This window comes from Daphnia pulex, chromosome 5 (genome assembly GCF_021134715.1).
Source record: "Daphnia pulex isolate KAP4 chromosome 5, ASM2113471v1".
NCBI classification, from domain to species: Eukaryota; Metazoa; Arthropoda; class Branchiopoda; order Diplostraca; family Daphniidae; genus Daphnia; species Daphnia pulex.
In genome coordinates, this window is record NC_060021.1 from 9,922,451 (window position 1) to 9,940,530 (window position 18,080).

General features: G+C 37.8%; 2 protein-coding genes and 2 long non-coding RNA genes across 17 annotated transcripts; 1 reads left to right on the forward strand and 3 right to left on the reverse strand.

The window, feature by feature from the left end:
* The first annotated feature begins 2,049 nt into the window (after positions 1-2,049).
* LOC124194471 lies at positions 2,050-5,796 on the forward strand. Of its 10 annotated transcripts, XR_006874813.1 has the most exons (11): positions 2,118-2,164; positions 2,228-2,337; positions 2,662-2,885; positions 3,451-3,571; positions 3,634-3,783; positions 3,932-4,042; positions 4,127-4,389; positions 4,496-4,551; positions 4,621-4,746; positions 5,088-5,222; positions 5,407-5,796. It is a non-coding gene; the product is annotated as an uncharacterized LOC124194471 (long non-coding RNA). The 10 variants fall into 10 exon arrangements; XR_006874818.1 differs by lacking the exon at positions 3,932-4,042 and having other exon boundaries at positions 2,050-2,164; positions 3,636-3,783; XR_006874812.1 differs by lacking the exons at positions 2,118-2,164; positions 2,228-2,337 and adding an exon at positions 2,397-2,546.
* A 175-nt stretch (positions 5,797-5,971) lies between these two features.
* Positions 5,972-6,921, reverse strand: LOC124194472. The gene is made up of 3 exons (XR_006874819.1): positions 6,807-6,921; positions 6,427-6,590; positions 5,972-6,355 (listed from the first exon to the last, which is right to left on the reverse strand). It is a non-coding gene; the product is annotated as an uncharacterized LOC124194472 (long non-coding RNA).
* Positions 6,922-8,315: 1,394 nt separating this feature from the next.
* On the reverse strand, positions 8,316-14,623 carry LOC124194473 (tuberin-like). Its single transcript, XM_046588683.1, has 13 exons — positions 12,884-14,623; positions 12,308-12,822; positions 11,998-12,248; positions 11,678-11,939; positions 11,347-11,591; positions 10,871-11,278; positions 10,657-10,801; positions 10,356-10,577; positions 9,983-10,282; positions 9,559-9,892; positions 8,982-9,498; positions 8,734-8,907; positions 8,316-8,659 (listed from the first exon to the last, which is right to left on the reverse strand). Exons 1-13 carry the CDS (start codon positions 14,248-14,250, stop codon positions 8,462-8,464), a joined length of 4,938 nt encoding a protein of 1,645 aa, XP_046444639.1. The 5' UTR covers positions 14,251-14,623; the 3' UTR covers positions 8,316-8,461.
* A 163-nt stretch (positions 14,624-14,786) lies between these two features.
* On the reverse strand, positions 14,787-17,731 carry LOC124194475 (leukocyte elastase inhibitor-like). Of its 5 annotated transcripts, none has more exons than XM_046588686.1 (8): positions 17,623-17,684; positions 17,430-17,531; positions 17,070-17,221; positions 16,798-16,995; positions 16,511-16,718; positions 16,210-16,427; positions 15,814-16,141; positions 14,787-15,183 (listed from the first exon to the last, which is right to left on the reverse strand). In XM_046588686.1, exons 2-8 carry the CDS (start codon positions 17,500-17,502, stop codon positions 15,032-15,034), a joined length of 1,329 nt encoding a protein of 442 aa, XP_046444642.1. In that variant the 5' UTR covers positions 17,503-17,531; positions 17,623-17,684; the 3' UTR covers positions 14,787-15,031. The 5 variants fall into 5 exon arrangements, 3 of the variants coding, with proteins under 3 accessions (XP_046444642.1, XP_046444641.1, XP_046444643.1); XR_006874821.1 differs by adding an exon at positions 15,279-15,542 and having other exon boundaries at positions 14,977-15,183; positions 17,430-17,731; XR_006874823.1 differs by lacking the exons at positions 17,430-17,531; positions 17,623-17,684 and adding exons at positions 15,279-15,542; positions 17,297-17,429 and having other exon boundaries at positions 14,977-15,183.
* Positions 17,732-18,080: the final 349 nt, after the last annotated feature.

Here is an 18,080-nt window from a genome sequence, read left to right on the forward strand (position 1 = left end):
CCCAGCCGTCAGAAAGGGGTAGGGTAGCTCCAGCCGTCAGATGTAGAGACTAGAGAGGGGTACCCCCAACCGTCAGCCGTCAGAGCGCCCCTAGCAACCTGACGGTGCAATAGCGCAAAACCCCATTCGAGCACCGTCAGCCCGACGGTGCAATAGACTCGACCTTAATAAACTTATACATATCTCGTGGACTGACAAAAAAACTGAAATTCGTGGTCTTAATCCAGGTCAACCAACTTCTGAAACTCAGCAATGATCGTTTTGTGATCGTGTCGATGCCCAGTGCCCAGCCCGAGGACCGCCCAGTCAACGCCAACTCAAACGCAATCTGGTGCAGCCAGCACTGGTAACTCGCGATTACGATGAACTAGAACTACGCAACTATCTTCGGCAGTTGCAGACCCACAAGAGCTCCTGGCCGTTCCTCAAGTCTGTGGCTGTCACGGAAGTTTACAACTTTCATCAGATCGTCAAGAATCCCACGGACAAATGGTTTAGACCAAGATTACAAAGAGTTGTTACCGACGACCTGATGAGTTTATTGGTGACATCATCAAGATTTCACGTTTTCATTAAAGAATAGTTGGTAAGAGTCAGTGACACCTAGTAAAAGAATTGTGTACTATACTACTTCGAAAAGACTGTCATCATCGTCTGCTTAAATGCATGTGCTTTTCTTAATCGCTGATTGATTGTGCTGAGTCATTGGCTACAAGGTATGTCGTTGGTAGAATTTCTTTCAAAATTTTAAGTGCATTCTTTATTATATTTGAAGTTTAACATGTTTCAGCTGATGCAGTGTTTACAAATTATTTGTTCTAATATTTTCAAGTGAAACTGCTTCTAAATGAAAAGGAATTTAATTTTAGTAAACAATAACAATTGTTTAGTTAATTAAGAAGCTGCCCATAACATTTATTTTATTCTTTATAGGTTCAAGACCTACAACATTATGTTGTTTTAGTTGATATGGTGAGTGAAGTACCAGTGTTGAGGCCAGAAATTGAAATAGGTAGAACAGGTATTGCTTTAAACCTCTCATGTCTCTTTTACATATTAAATTTCTGGAATATTTGTTCGGTTTTGTGTGAGAATGTGAAGTAGAGAGAGCAGAGAAAATATTTTGGTATGGAGAAAAAGTGCTCTTTAAGAAGTTCTATATAAGACACTTAGTGATGTGGTTTTGTGTTGGAATTTGTAGGTATAGTTAAATGTGTGGATCATTGGCTGCCAAACTGAAGCTTATCTTCTGCAGGAATCCTCTTGAATAGAATATCCAATGAAGCGTTGTGGGCTCATAACTAGCATCTGACCGTGTGTAAGGCCTTTTTAGTTTTTACATATTTTATTAAGTCATTTCTGAAAGACATTGTATAAGAAAAAGGTAAAACCAGTCATCTGTACATATTTAAAGTAAAGATATTAAGTAGATTTGTGTTCTATTTGTCCCACCTGTGCCTACAATTCCATCACAATTTAACACAAATGAATAATTAGAATGACACAAAAAAAAGTTATATAATTAGTTTGAATTTTTTTAAATTTATTTAATATTTTCTGAATAATTTAACGGAATTTCTTATTTATTTTTTTAGATGTAATTTGGGTCACGACTCACGACCGACATCTGCGCAAATACTCATTGTGGGACGCATCGGTATCGGAGAAACCGGTAGCCTGGAAGGAACTGACAGTGGTGATTGGCGAAGAAACTATTGCCGTGTGTTAACATTTTTGCAACTTTTGTCTTCTGAGAACTTATTGGCCGAAAAAAGAGCTTTCTAACAAGGCTCAACTGTGTGCACAACTGACAACTGCACATCGTGAAATGATTTCAAATGAATATGGATTGATCATGTGTTTGAAACTAAGATAAGGTTACAGTGAAATATTTTTAAAAAAGACGACTGTCCTTCAAACGGTTCGAAATGGAAAAAATTTCTTCATTCACCGACGAAACGAGTCAAATGACTCAAATGTCAATTGGTATAAAGTGAGTTTAAAGCTATAATCATTTGGTATTTGTTTTGATATTTGTTATTGTTGCAGGCCCATCCCCAACAACGTCAACCTGCAGAAGGAAAGGCCAGTTTGCATGCCCTTCACGTTCGAAGGTCACGGAGATCATTACGTAACACGTGTCATGCAGTGGCTTAGAGGTTGGGTAAGAACGGGATGTGTTATTCATTTAGCCATTTGGTATTCATTTTGATATTGGTTGTTGTAGACCCATCCCCAACTCACGTCAACCTGCAGAAGGAAAGACCAGTTTGCATGGCCTTCACATTCGAAGGTCACGGAGATCATTACGAAAACTTTTCATACAGTGGTGTAGAGGTAGGGTGATAAGGGGGCGTGTTTCATCATTATCAGGCAAGTACAATAGCCGCAAGCTTAAGAGGTTAGGGTGCGAAAAAAATCGTATAAAAGGATAGAGAAAAGGCGATGGAAATCAGTCGAGTGAAAATCTCCGACACGGTAACAACTGCAACGCACTATTGTTACCAACTTCCTTCTTCATCGTTTTAACCCGTTCGTAATCATGGGTATATATTCTGTTGTTTTTTTTCACGTGTAGTTTTGTTTTGATGCTGCTATTGACTATTTGTTAATATGACATTTATTTCTGAATATTAATATTCAAATTTATTAATTGTCTAGTTATCTATGGCGACGTCCTGCTGTTGATGGCTGAGTCGGGACTGGTGTACCGGTGGTGTAACGCCGCCTTACTAAACAAAAACAAAAATCGATTACTACACCACCAAGGTTCCAGAGTATTATGCCAAAACTTATGATGCCCCAAGCTACTACCGTACACCGATCCCCGAAAATCCTTGATCTTCATTAAATTACGTGTACGTGATAGCTGCCGTGGAGTTCAGGTTAGTCTTTAAGAGGGTTTTCTACTCTCTATTATATTGCAACACAAAACTGATGTAAATAAGAAATCTGAAATGGTAATAATGTACTTGTAGGGTGGGGTTAGCATTTTGATATTTGTCTATGTAGGTGTGCTGCCCAAGCATCTTAGTTTAGAATTAATTGAAGTTAAACCATTTAACATTAAGTTCTTGATTCAAATGAAGTAACTACTTCCTGCTTCTAAACAAACAGCGTTTATGAAAAGATCTTCATCAGCTTGTAGAGATTTGTAATTTTACGGGTCGGAAATGAAATTGAAATTCCCTGTTTTCTTAATAATCCTAAATGAAATCTTCATGATGTGATAATCTTTGGCTATCTCTTGATTTATTTACTCTAGTCCAATGTAAATTTTAAGTTGACAGTTGCTTTAACTAAAAAATATTTGAATGTTTAATTTTACAGTTGGGAACTTAAGTTAAAACTTATTTTTTTTTTGTTTTAATTTGAAAATTGTTTTGAAATCTTATTTTTCATGAATCAATGTTATTGGTTCACAAATGTTCTTTTTCATTGTGCTTATAGGTTTTTATGGAGGGTTTGATGATTGAGCTGTCTTGTTGTGGGTGTTTGGGGTGCAGTGGTTCGGGAGTGGGTGGTTTGAGATGCGTTGAAATGGAGCTTGTGCAGACTTTGTTGCTTAATGGTAAATGAATTATTTCTATTCAACGGAAAAGATCATTGTTTTAGTAATCGTATTGGCTTTAGAGTTTGTCCACCAGGGGGCAACTTTCAGGTTTTATCAAATTGGCAACATAGCAAGCTTATGCCGGTGACGTCATTTCTGTTCTGTTGCGTTGCGCTGTCAGTTATGGTGTTCGTCATCAGTCAACATTCTTCTTCACAAATCTCCTCAAGGTAATAGAGGTTTTGATTCATTAGGGTTTCTGAATGTAAAAAAATTTTACAAATTTTTTTAGAATTCTAGATATATTATACTATATTTCCATCTTGCCACTTGTAAATTCATTAACAAAATTTAAATGATGATATTTTTGAATGACAGTTAAAGAATTTCAGCTTCATTCCTACATTCTTTTGATCTTGCCTGTGATACTCATCTGTTCTTGTCATTTTAAGCCTTTTCCCCGTACGTTTGTTGGCTATCTGTTGGACGGTGAGAAATAGGAATGATGTAGTTAATTAACATTGTCAATTAATACTTTGTCCTTCGATAATAATTAAGTTTCTTTTCAAGTAGGATTAATGGCTTAGTGAAGTCAAGTTTTTTCAAGGCAGTCCAATGTCTACTTGGACTTGTTGCAGCCCGCTGGTTAATGGTATGGAGAGCTGTTGTTTGAAGACCATGCGCTGTTGTGATGAGTTTCTGCATGCAGTCTGTGATGCCGGTGTTGGGAAATGCTGCATGCTGTCTGTAGAGTGTAGTGCTAGCATTGAATTTGAAGAACTTCCTTCCTCAACAATTGATTGTTTGGAACATTCATTTTTTATTTGAAAGCTTAAGTAAGAATTTTGATTCTTTTATTTACTTTGTATATTTATTATTGGTTTTTATTTCACATTTCAAAATGTTATTGGTTCTGTTCATTAATTTTCTATTGCTTGTTAGGTTTCCATAGTCAGTTACATGTTTGAGTTTATATTTGGTGTGCAGTTCATGTTCTGGTAAGAGATTTCTTTTGTATCTTATTTGAAGAAATTGAGAATTTGTTAACCTTCATTACTGTCATGCAGGTGGTTTTGTTGCAGCCAGCTGTTGAAAGGGAGCTAGTCAAATTGAATTGCTGGTTCTGGAATCAATCTACATTCCTGGTGTCATCGGAGTGTAACAGCTTCCAGCAACGTAATCATCTTGAAATGGTAATTGGGTTGTAATTGGGGAAGTTTAAAATTCCAATTAAAAGTGGGTTTAGAGCTTTTGTTAAAAGATAGTTACTTGTCCCATCAGCTTTTACTGAATAGTAATTTTCTTTTCGATACAAGTAGAACATGAAATTCGATTTCTTTTTACAAAATTATGATGCAACCTCGTCTTTTAATTAAAATAATACGCTGCTGCTTGAATTTGATCTTAATTTCAATTTAATCTTGACACGACTATTCTTTTTTTTTCATTGTGTTTTTTTTTAATATCTGGTACAAGTTTATTTGTGTGGAATATGGTTATTTATGTGTGGAATGACATTTCTTTTTTGCAACAGGACTTATGACAATCTGATGCATCTGTCTTGGTGATAATGATAATCAACCTACTGCATGCAGTCTATGCAGCTGGTGTTCTCCAGAAATATTGAAGGAAGACTTGAAACACAGCTGCAGGAATACTTAAAGAAATGGTAATTTTACTGAATATATTGACTGTTTATGTTTAGTTTTCTTTTATAATACTGTGTTCAGTCACAAGTTAAACTCTAAACTTACGCAGACGATAAGTGATAAAATAAGTTTTTGTGGAAAGTCATTTAAAACATTTTAAAATTCTATTGACTTAATTTAAATTTTTTCTTTTTTATCTTACAGGATGGTGAAAATGTTCAGCGGTTTCGTAGTCTGATTCCTGTTCAAGATTTTATCCTGAATTGCGCTGAATTCCTTTCAGTAACTGATTCTGATGGCATCCGTTGCTGTTCCGTAAAAATACGAGTTGATAAAAATTTATTATCCGAGTTGTGTTTCATCCTGTGTATGTAATTGAACATATTGATGTCTTTTTACTCTCCAAGAGATGTTGCAACGAAAGTTATAACTGTGGTCATCCTAGATGATTGAAATACCTCGATCCTAATTAGTTCATTTACTTGATAATTGTGTTAGTTAAACTTGAAATTTTTTGTTAAGCCTTGCAAATATGTTATTGAAATCTTGTTTTACATTGATTTAAATATTGCAATAAATAAAAAAACAACTAAGTATATAATCTTAAAAACATTTATTAACTAAATTAAAAAATAATAAAAATAAAATAATTTAAATTAATAGAATCAATTTGATTAGATAAAGTTAATTGAATTAGCTTTAAATTAATTAAATTAACTTTGAATCAATTAACTTTAATTAATGAAATCAACTCTAAATGAATTAAGTTAATTGATAACAAATTTATGTATTAACCAGAATAGTTGGAAATTCAATAAACAAAGCGTCCGGTACAAGACAAATATTTTTCTGTGCAAATTTTAAAACAATTTATACCCAAATAAAACAAACTGACATGCTCTTTTTGTCTCATTTGTGTGATAAACTGCTTTTGAAACTCGCACATACAGTCAATCAAGACAGGGGGAGACTGCCTCAATTGACTGCAGCCAGGGTGATTACACGGCCAATGGTTGGCGAGGGAGCCCAATTACGCACTTGTTTCATCTAACAAATACACAATTTATCAGTCTTGACTCTTAAATGACAGCATTCTCCTGAATTACAGCATCACCAATGGATGAAGTCCATGATAAGTAGCGAAGGAGTTACCCTGTAGACAGAAAGGACATTTTTTAGTTTGACTATAATTTTCAACAATATTTGAGCGACAGAAAGCAATACCTCAAATCAAGCTTAAGGAAGTAAAACAGGAGATTCAATGGAAGCAGCCAGCAGGTTTTACCAAACAAGGTAGCATACCTTGTTGACTGTCAGTCAGTCCTTTTTCTTCAACATGACTTTTCTTAAGGTCTGTCGTGCAAATTTAGAAACCTATAGTTTCAAACCTGTAAATAAAAAACAAAAAAATGAATTAACCTTGTTAATAATTTGTGTCATCAATGTGCTTGAAAACTATAATCTAAAAGAATAATTAAACAGTAATCAGTATACTGCAGTCGAAATCGTCTTACAACATTAAATAGACGTGAGTGCAGATCAACACTTTGAATACATATTAGACTGCAACAAAGAAAGTTCCGTGACATGACAAGTGAACTTACACATGAAACCACCAAACAGTTAGCCAAAGTTGTCTAGAAGATGGAATGAGAGATTGGTCCGTGATGGGGTTGGTGATCTAGCAAGTCCAATTCTTACAGCAGATAATGATGAATCCTAATAAAAGATGAGAAGATTGCATGTTTCAGCAATACTGTAATAAAGCTAGTGTTGGTAGTTACCTGTGTCATTTCGATGGCACATTTTGAACAAAATAGTCAACGCTACGTTTCCTTCTGTAAGTTGATGAGAAACACTAAGGTTATCCAACATGTACACGGAATAGAACACATCACCGCCAAGTTACAAACGAAATCACTCGAATTAGCCTATGTGTTCATTGGAACTTTCGAAGAAAATAGCTGTAGCTGAAGATAGATTTAGACAACGAGCCGCCATAAGCCCACATCTGACAACACAATATTCCTTCACGCCATCTATTAGACACGTTCAAAACTGCTCGGCTTTAGATAGTCACAAAAGTCACAAAAGTAATCAAAAAGACCATTGCTGTTTGCTTAAACTGGCCAAGGAGTCTTTAGAATTGTGCAGAGAACAAAGCTCACTTGCTAGTTTTATGCAAATTTTCCGGAAGTATACCGGAAGTAAGCGATAGCGCCTCAACCATTGAGCTGCCGACCAAATAAACCAAATATTCGTGATCTACGTGAAATTTGGGGTCGATTAAGTGTAATTTAAACGAAATCCAGAATTTGGCCAAAATCGAGAATTTTCCTGAACTATAGTTCAGGAAAATTTTCAAAACCGGAAGTACGAAAACGTACAAAAGAAAACATGAACTTTACCACAAATTTCACGAGGATCACGAATATGTGGTTATTTTGTACGTCGAATGAATATTTACTGAACTACTGACTGAAATAAGAAAACCGGAAGTAGAAAAAAAATACCCATAAATAAAAATCTAACAAGTGAGCTTTGTTGCTGGAAAAGAAACTGACAGTAATCACCCAAAATTTTGTTGAAGTAGCACTGAGAAATCTCTACAGAGATGTGCAAAGTAAACGTAACTAAACTGATTCTGACAGATAAAAAGTGATCAAACGGCTATTCCGTATAGCGTCAGAAAGAAGAAACGTTAAAAGTAAACATGAAAACAATGTCCGCTCTAGCTCGTTGACACTCAATTTAAAGAACTGACAAACAAAGGTAACAAATAACTTTGAAACTCACGTAATGTTCTCCCTCCCACATTTCACCCAGAAGCCACCACGCAGCACCACAACAGACGAAATCCCAAGGTGAAGTGGACGCCAGTCTAACTTCTACTTCACTTCCAACTTCTAAACTGGAGACAAGACAGTGACATTGGTTCATGTGCCTTGTCTGCAAGTGATTCCAGACATTTCAGTGTCACTTGGGCAACAGTGCTTAGCCAGTGAAAGGAAAAACCCTTTTTTTTACAACAATAGTTTTGATCCCTGTTCCTTTGGTGGCTGTAGCAGGTTGGGCTTCACAGTGAAAACTTTAAAAAAAAACTAGTACTTGCATTCCGTGGCCAATTTTTGTATTAAATCTAATTTTCTGACTAAAATATCGCATAGGAATTTCGGATGATAAATATTTTCAGACTGTTGTGGTCGAATCTCGCAGACGATCCTATGTTTAGAGAAGATGATGAAACTAAAGTTTCTCGTTACGCAGTTTTAGGGCTTGTGAATTCGGTGAAATCCAAGGTAGACGATAAATTGTACTGAAGCCATGGATTCTTCTCCCTCTCTTTCACGTCTTCTTTCTCCAAACGCGCTTTGGTTCGCTTGATTTGTCTTAGTCGTTCAAGCCAGTTCGAAGCGTACGGGTAGTTGGATTTGGATTGCAAGATCAGCGCAGCAAGCTGTAACATTTAAAATATGTTTTTCCATTAGCGCAAGCTTTGAAATGTGAAAATAATACGCGAAAAGTTATTACATTGCTATGAAAAGCCATCTGTCGACTCAGTAAAGAAACGTTTCGATCAGAAACCAATTTGGGCTCAACTGGTCCACCCATCAATTCATGTAAATCATCTCGGCATTTTAAGGTCACTCGATGTGTTGCATGGTCAAGTGGCTCAACAATCACGCACGCATGGTTGAATTGGCCCTAATTACACACAGAATTTAGACAAGTTAGACATCAATGTTTGTAAACTAAAATTTTCTATTTGAAAAACTTACTCGAATAGTGTTCATCTGGTGATCTTCTCCACTGTCATTGTACACAATAGTAACATAATTGTTACCAATATGCCGTTTTTTGTTGGTACCAGCGGGGTCTTTGGGTAGAGTAGGCATAAGCGTGGCAACGTGGAAAATGACTTGAAGGACATCATCCTTCCACAAGTAAGCGAATTTTCCATCCGCACCACTGACCTCAAGCCCACCAATATACGTACCACGCGTGTCCACTTCGTTAAGACTGATTAATTGGCCAAGCTTATGCAGAAATTCCATGTATCGTACACTGCCATGTTCGTTTGCGAGAATTTCAGATTCCTTTCCAGCCTGTCCTTTACCAACGTATAGGACTCCTATTTTGTGCGTCTCATATGGAGGAATACGATCCAGATTCTTGATAGCAGTATGAATGTTATTGGGCACAAGAATTGGAGGTGAGCCAGCTTCAGACCCCTCTTTGTTTGCAGCTGTGACCGCAGAGGTCATCGGAGAATAGTATAACTGAAGGAAAATAAAACTGGAACGAACAAAGAGAAAATGTTAAATTTAAATATTTCGGACAGAAAAAGTACCATACCTGGGATTTGATCCTGACGACGCGTTCGCATCTTTCAACGAGGAGTCAATATTCGACACGTTTCTTCTCAGGTTTGGGTCATTGGTACCACGCCTTTGCATATTCAATGCCGGCATAGTGTATACTCGGTCGCGTGGATGTGGATGAAAATCAGTTGTATCATCAGTTTTGACTCCTTCCACTTCTTTACTTTCTTCAGGTATTGCTTCACAGCTCTTGCGCGATGAAGAAGGAATTTCTTTCAGTGACGTCTGTCTAGCTATTGGAGGCCGTTCCCGGCTATCCTCTTCAATTGAGATCCCATCTCCTACTTCAATTTCTGATTCGATACGATCTTTTAAAGGGTTTTAGATTTAATAGTACAATTTGTTTTCTTTGTAAAATCAATTATACAAATTCAAATTAAAACAAAGAATGAACTCACCATCGCGATTAGATGGGCTCCTTAAGGCAGCAGAGGCTGAAACCGAACGATCTAGTTTGGGATGAAAATTGCTTGCTTCCTTGAGAGTATCAAGTTTCGGTATCAAAACAGTCGCCAAGTTTGGAACCGGTTCTTCTGACCAGTCGCTCAGCAAAAACACATCGTTAATACTCTGAGGAGGATTGAGTAGACGGGTCACCCAGCTAGTATCTCCAGTCGGGCGACGAATGTGGATCTTAGCCCAACCAGAACAATAGCAAACACAAGGAATTTGGGCAATGCTTGCTTTGCTCTCAGGATCTGAAAACAAACGTAGAAACAAATGTCAACGATACATTTTATTATTTAGACAATGCATAAAATAAATAAATACCCTGTTGTTCACGGTTTGGATCGTCCATATCAATAGTCAGTCTACGATCGTCTATTGAACTCTTGTGTCGCGACCTCAGTTTTGCTTGAATATCTTCTGTGCGACTGTCAATTCCATGCTCGCCAGGCGACAAAGCTGCAGGTGACATGGCCGAACGATGACGGCGTCGGAACCCAATTACATCCGAAACAACCGGTGATGGCGCATCATCGGTTTCAGTTGCTAGTTTTAAATATATTTAAAGTTGTTTACCTTTTTACTGTTTTATATCTCATCATAGGCAACTAAAACAAAGATTCACCTGGAACTGAGGTCTCGCCTGATCCTAACTTGCACAACAAAGAGCAACGGTCACACAGTCCACGCTGATTGGCTACACGTAGACACGGGCTCGTGGTTATGGTGACCAATTTATGGCCTATTAACCATGTCTGACTGGGGCCATCCTTTAAAGTGATAAAGGAAAAAAATTAGCCCATTGTAACAAGCTTTTGTAACTTAAAATGAAATCTTACCTTTAAAATTTTGCCAACTGTATCAGACTGTTGGGCGTAAGGAGCACTATTACCATATGTGTACCGAGACATGAGATCAGCGCATGTTTCCATAAGTTCGCGGTGGAACATAATGCGTGTTTCGTCTTGAGTGACTTTAGTGGCATCTCCTGCTCCTGTAGGTCGTACGTTTCCGGTTCGGGAGAAGCTACCACTTCTTACTCTGCTCGACAACTCTTCTGCTGAGCTCTGACCACTAGCTGACTGATTTTGGGCCATTTGACTCAAGCCTTCCTCACATGGAATGAGCACATTGTTTTTGAATCCTTTAACGATATAGCATACAAAATTTTTTCTCAGTGGAAGTTTGCATGAAAGGAACCACAAGGAAACCACATGGTGTGCCAATGATACAACGTAATGGTTGAACTGTAAATAAATAAAAAAAAACGCAACATTAGTTAATAACAACCCCTTGAAATAAAAATGCTTATTACTTTAAAGGGGTTGATGAAAGGCAACGTTATGGCAAAAATGCTTAGGTACTGTTCTTCCACAAAGGACGAATAGACTTCGGGAAGGCGGTTGAGCGTCGAAAGGAACTCGAGAATATTCGGCGCAATTGAAACGGTGGCTGAAATTTTGGACAAGCTGAGCAGGACTCCTGGAAGAAGCTTGTACATTGTTTCTTTCATCTCCAAGGCAGAGATAGTCAGAGCAACTACACAAGTTTTGGCCGTATCTGCAAAAATTCAACAGGAGTTATTTAACAATGAAACTAAATAAAAATTTTAAAACTTCTTATTTGAAAACAAAACAAAAAAAAACCTTTAAATTTAAGCCCAACTTCAAGGCATTTCACAAGCTTTTGTTGAGTTTCCGGTTTAAGATAAGCATGGTATGACGCCAAAGATGTGAGGACGCGGAAGACGTAAAGCTGAAACTCAGCTCGCGAAAACTTGGGTGGCGCATTTCTCAATGTTTCCGGATTGTTTAGAGTAGTATCACTAATCAACGAACACAAAGCCCTACCGACATAGTCAATGTCTGTGTTGTGTCGAGAAAGAACTAACGCCTTGTTATTGAGAACCTAAAGAGATCAAATATAAAATAGATTTTAGAAACCTATTCTACGTAATCAAACTTACCCGTGGAATCCTCTCAAGAACTAGTTTCAAAACTCTCCAGTCTCTCTCTTGGTTCAGGCATCGAATCACTGCAACACAAGCCTCTCCAAGCGACATCTGCGTGACCTGGGAATACACAGTTGAAGTCGGATCCTCTGTAGCACTTCGAATTTCCTTGCGGTTAGTGCCACCGACTCGTTCTCCATGTTTATGATCTATCAAAATGTATGGACTGTATCGTGGTAACGGAGCATACCCCAACCGATAGTCACCTAAAAAGTTGTATCAAATTAATTTAGAACGTAAATGTCACAAAATGTAGCATGCCTACCATCCGCGGTGATGTTAAGAATAAAATCGAAAACGGCAAGCTTAGTAGAGAGGGCAAATTCAAAATAGATAGGTTTTTCGTAGTGCAAGTTTGCATGTCGCACCAGTGTCTTGTAAATCTGTACTGCGTGAGAGGATGGCAACTGGTACATTTTGACCAGAAAAAGTTCAATCAGTCCATTAGTACACTTGACGACATCTCCGAGTTCTTCCTCGCTTGGAATGTTGACTATGTCACCATGGTCCACATTAAATGGGCGTTCCATTATTCTCTCGAGAACATCCAACAAACCAGTGCAATGCTTGGAATTACAGTGGTGGCACAGAGAGACAATTAAATCTACCGCTTTCTCACGGACAGACACATCATGCTCCAAATGCAGATTCTGGAACAGAGGGAGCAGTACTAATTCTAGTAGCTCTTCGTCGTGTAGTCTTCGCTGAGTTACAACCGTGGATTCAATCATGTCCAATATCCTGAATCGCGGCTGAATTCGCTTTTCTTCCACGTAAAACCTTAGAAGATAAGAAATTGTTTAGACGCAGAATTTTTAAAACCTTATTTAAGCAAATTTACCTTTGTATATATTTGTTGAGATTGGAAATCCAATTTGGTTGGCTGGGTTTGATTTTTTCCAGTTGAAAATTCATTAAGAGAACTACTGACGATTCGTTAAGGTATGGTAATCCGCGTTCCATTGTTGCAAAAAACAGCTCCACAGACCCCATGTATACACCTCGCTCAACTAGATCTTGAACATCAGATAACAATTCCAAAAAAACTTGGCGGACTTTAGGATATTCGTCTCCGAACTGTAGGAAATGATCCAAGATTTCCAATATCCAATCCCATGCAAGACCTACTAAGTTCGCGCCATCCAGTCGAACTAGTTTTTGCATAGTAAGGCCAGTCTCAAAAACGACAAGAGGATTTTTGCTATGTTTAAGCGCTTCGCTTAAAGCTGGCAATACAACAGCTGGAGGACAAATAGGACAGTTGGCTGGACGATCTGACCAGAGCACCATTCCGATGAAAAAGATTCCTCCTCGTAAAAGAGACGGGTCTTCTGATGTTTGTAAGCTGTGAATTAGGGTATAGAGCGTGCTTGTTCCAAGGTGGGTTCCAATTAAATTTCGCATGATCTTCCAAGACAGATTGCTGTAACTGGAAACGTTGACCAAACGGCACAAAGTTGATGTAAAAACCACGATCGATTCGTTGGGTAGATTACTGTAGCAAATTATTGCATCAAAGACCGATATGATCAATAAAATTTCTTCTGGATCAGAACTGGAAATTGCCAAGCCACACAATGTGCTTACAACACCACCAATCATATTGCCATCCACATAAGCTGAGTTGAATTTGATGACATTCAAAAGAAACGGTAAAAACTGTTTCAACAGCTGCAGCTGAGACACTTGAAGGAGGAACTGCAACAGGAAACCTCCAATGGATTCTTCTAAATAAAGTAAATCTTTCCCATTGTCAGTCATTGCTTTCAGCAGTTCAATAAGTATGAAATTGTCTTCATTGAACTGAGATTCTTTTACAATATCAAATATGTAAACTCGTAGCATTCCCAGACGCTCATACTGTCCAGTGATGAGGTTTTTAAGGAACATGAGAGCTGTTTGTCTTTCTTCCGTTGAACTAATGACAAACAAGTCATTGATGAGCAGCCACAAAGTCTCAGCACCATCATCTTCAATTCTCTTGCTGGCCACTTCTTCACCAATTTCTTGTAAAGTTTTCAATCTCTGTCCAACAGGTATTTCACAAGTGAGTGAGCGCTGCACATCTCTTGTTAACACAAATTTTTCAACTTTGAGGCGAGGAAACGAGCCACAAGTTTGGCTCTGTGATGATGCAGGTGATTTAGAAGAAAACTTGAAGAACTGCTTGAGCTTTTCAGGGAACGTTTTATCCCGGTTGTTACTCATTTTATTTGACTTGCAAGTTGGCGGATAAACGTCCCTCTTTGATTAAAGATGATAGATGGAGCCTCGAAGATCTTTTTTTGACATGAGAGGCAGTCAAGTATTCATAGAATATACGGTCAAGGGCGATATGAAGATGAAGTCAATGTCAACAATTTTGAACGCAACGTAATCATACATAAACACTTGAGTGCGGAAATATTTCTAATAATGTGAAGCTCGGACTCGGAGAGTGAAGAGAAATGAAAAATACATTCAATTCGTCTGCTTTGTGCTTTCAGTTTCATGCAGCATTGCCAAATATACAAAAATCTGAATACAATCCAAATCAGATCCGGATCAGTCCGGATTCCGGACCCGGTTGCGGACTTTTCAGTTGTCACTTGTGGCAGAATGAAAGATAATTTATAACTCTGGGCTGTATTAAAGTATGGTGTATACACATTTTTTATCATATTGGTAAGTCGACGCTCCTAGTCCTTGTCCTAGATTTGACGCTTAATGCATGAGCATCTTCTCAACTAAATAGAGTAGTCAGATTTACATTGAACTTCAGCGTGTATTATATAGATTTCATAAGGCAAAAAATGAATTTAAAAGGGGGGGGGGATAACACAGGGCATTTAGAAATCACAAACCTTATTCACCTCCAAGTTAATGGAGACAGCAGCTAATACTTGTGCGGCTTTTGTAACTTTATAAGCTAGTGAAGTAATAATATATTCATGCATAAAAGCATGTAGGACGTGGCGCTAACTGCCATATGACTGAACACTCGAACAATTTAGCTAGATGCGGGGGGTTGAGCCAAACGCCCGGAAAAGAGGATCAACTTTGTTACATTGTCCCGAATGAAATAGTAAAAAGGATGATCAGCAACAAATGGTGCAGGCGGCTCCGGAGGGAATATCATCATTCGAGTCATCATCACTGCGCCTACAAGAATGGAAACAAACTCTCATTGGTTAATAACTAGATGTATGTATACTACAATTAAATGTGCAAGTTTCACTAACTAATATCTACCGTACCAAATCTCAAAACTTAAAAGGAACACACGGATCCCAGAAGCTGGCTTAAACGAAACCGTTATGCTTAAAGCTCATCATTATGGTGGGTTGATGTTATTTCGGGAATGGCACGAATTAAAATTGGGTCAACATATCGTCCGAGGAAGATCCACATGCCAGAATCATTGTCTCGTAATAGCCACATGAAAGGGTGATCAGCGATAAAAGGATCCACTATCTGATCTTCCTCGAAATTCAATGATCTCTTCTTTCTACTGGTACTACCTATTTGCGAACCCAAACCAACATAGAAAGCAAAGTGAACATGAGACAACCAACCATACACAACAAACACGGTAATAACCACATAGCGCACACTACAGGGATAGCGTTCAAAATTGTAGTGCAAAGCAATCACTGCAACTTATCGAAATAATAATGATAAAAAGAAATTATCAAAACAAAACAAATCAAACACCAACCCATTTTTTCGGCAGTGTAAAAACTACAATTATAATGATTTTACTCGTCCGTTATTTAAAGTTAAGAAACTAACCTGTTGCAGCAGCAGCCTCACTTCCTTCTTCGTTTACGTCGATAAATGATTTGTGAAATATATCAGACACAAAAAGGTCTTTCTCTCCCGATATTCCAGAAAAGTCAGCAGCGTTTGCGTCAAACAAATCAGCTATTCCCATTTCGATTAAAATATCTTTCAGTTTAATATCAGCATCCAGCTTGAATTTTGGGATAGCCACATGCAGTTTAGCACTACGCATTTCTACATTGGAGTCGTCCAGAGAAGCCTCGTGCATTTTCAATTCCAATTCAGGCAACCCATCAATTTTGTTCGGAAGTACGATGAACATGCTCAACTTCCGACCCTGAAATATGACGAGAATTTTGGTAAAAATCATCTCTGTACGAGGTATTCCTTAAAGCTTGAAACAACCACATAGGGCAGCTCCAAAAGTCGAGCGTCCAGGCTCTCGATGTATCCAGTGCGAAATTCCGCATCAATATGCATCATATTAACATTCTTTTGTTTGTCTTTGGATCCTAAATAGAAAGGTTCTACTGCGGTAAGCGACGAGTCGAATTTTCGCATCCAATTTCCCTTAAAATATACGGCATTGACCAACACCAATTTGGTTAAAGAATTCACCGATCCTAATATAAATAGATAATGATTTTAGTTAAAATCTGTAGAATGATGAGTATGTCTGACTTATTTTCTCAATGAAGAAAACAACCTTCAGGGAGAAGATCTTTGATTTTGTGCTGGGTAAATTCTTCCACCCACTCATTGATTTTTGTGCGTGAAGCATCTACGGCAAAATCAACGGTTTGCCCAGCGGCTCCATAATTGTCATTCAAGTTTTGTTTAAAGTCATCAGTGAGCTGATACTTTTCGGCAACGTAAAGCTGATTAGCGGCTTCGAGAGTAAAATTTTCATCACCCTGCAAACAAACGATTCATGTTTAAAGCAGTTGTGTAAAAAATATGTTACACTATGTGGTAATGTCTTGGATTTCTTACCTTGATGCTTTGAATAAGGCTACCAATCACACTATCACTATTCCCATTTTCAGCTACGTAGTTTGTAAGGCCCATTGATTTCTTTAGTTGTACAGCTGTATTGCCTCTGGCACCAACACCTACCATACTTAAAACTGCAGCAACGCTAAAAGGAGAAATGAAAACATTTTCTGTTGGACTGTGATGCTTTCCAACTGCCTAATATAACAGGAAAAATTTTAGTAAATCAAGATTCTTTACTTTAAAAGGCATTAGTTTTTATGTAAATTCACCTGGAACAAAGAAACAGAAAAGTTCTGAAGTGCAGCTGCAGCTTTTGCCTGATCAGCTATCGTAATTGGAGTTTTGGAAATTGAAGCCATTGTAGAAATATGATACAATCCCAAAGCTATAAAAACAGTTGCTGTCACCCAAGCTAGAGAACCTGTAAACAAACTTATCTTTTTTAGATATGCAAACAGGTCAAATAGATTAAAAGGATAGGTAATTTGAAAATTACTGTAGAAATTTTAAACAGCCAACAGTAATTTCAATATTAATTCTTTCAGCACTTGTCCGTGTGAAGCGTGAAAACTAAGTGATGGACTGAAGGTCCGACACGACTATGACTAGGGAAATAAGGGAAAACTTACGAAACACTGATCGAATAGGTGAGTCAGCGCGACCGGAACTACCTTGCAGTTTCTGATACGCAGGCTGTTTCATGTCAAAACAATCCCAAGGATGCCGTGGAACTGATTACAAATATTTATTTAACAGTTCGTTTCCAATTTCACAACTTAAATGAGAAATAAAGACGAATAATATTGTAAATCGTATTAAGACTTGCTTTTATAACTATTCACTACAAATTCAAACGTCGGAATGACAGAATATTGCAATTAATACTTCCAACATAGACAAAGACCACTGGTTGATGCTGTCCATAAGAAAATTAACATGGCCAACTGTCGCCAGAATTCTTGCTACCCTTCCTCCGATTTTCCCGATTCTGTTTTGCTTGTCCTGCCCTCTAGTGTACGTTTTGTTCTCTACACTCTGCTTACATCTATTCCATTGCAATCATTCAAATGATTTCTCTGCTTTTGCAATTGGCAAACGTCAAAATTTAATACAAAATGACTTTTAAGTAAAAATTTGTATGAAAAAATTACCTAGAACTTTTAAACGCCAGCAAAGAATTTTACCAAGACAGAAGGAAAACAACTTTCGTCTGCAACACCCTTGGTAGCCACGGTGCAGTACAGCAGTTTATCCGCTTGGGGCAGGACAAGCAAAACAGA

Excerpts from the sequence above, each read along its gene's own strand:
- LOC124194475 (XM_046588685.1), bottom strand. The coding sequence starts at position 17,502 with ATGAAACAGCCTGCGTATCAGAAACTGCAAGGTAGTTCCGGTCGCGCT. Across the intron at positions 16,719-16,797 it reads GCCTTATTCAAAGCATCAAG|GGTGATGAAAATTTTACTCT; the intron begins GTAAGAAATCCA and ends GTTTGTTTGCAG. Across the intron at positions 15,184-15,813 it reads TGAGGCTGCTGCTGCAACAG|GCGCAGTGATGATGACTCGA; the intron begins GTTAGTTTCTTA and ends CCATTCTTGTAG.
- LOC124194473 (XM_046588683.1), bottom strand. The coding sequence starts at position 14,250 with ATGAGTAACAACCGGGATAAAACGTTCCCTGAAAAGCTCAAGCAGTTC. Across the intron at positions 9,893-9,982 it reads GAGCCCATCTAATCGCGATG|ATCGTATCGAATCAGAAATT; the intron begins GTGAGTTCATTC and ends ACCCTTTAAAAG. Across the intron at positions 9,499-9,558 it reads TCGTCAGGATCAAATCCCAG|TTTTATTTTCCTTCAGTTAT; the intron begins GTATGGTACTTT and ends TGTTCGTTCCAG.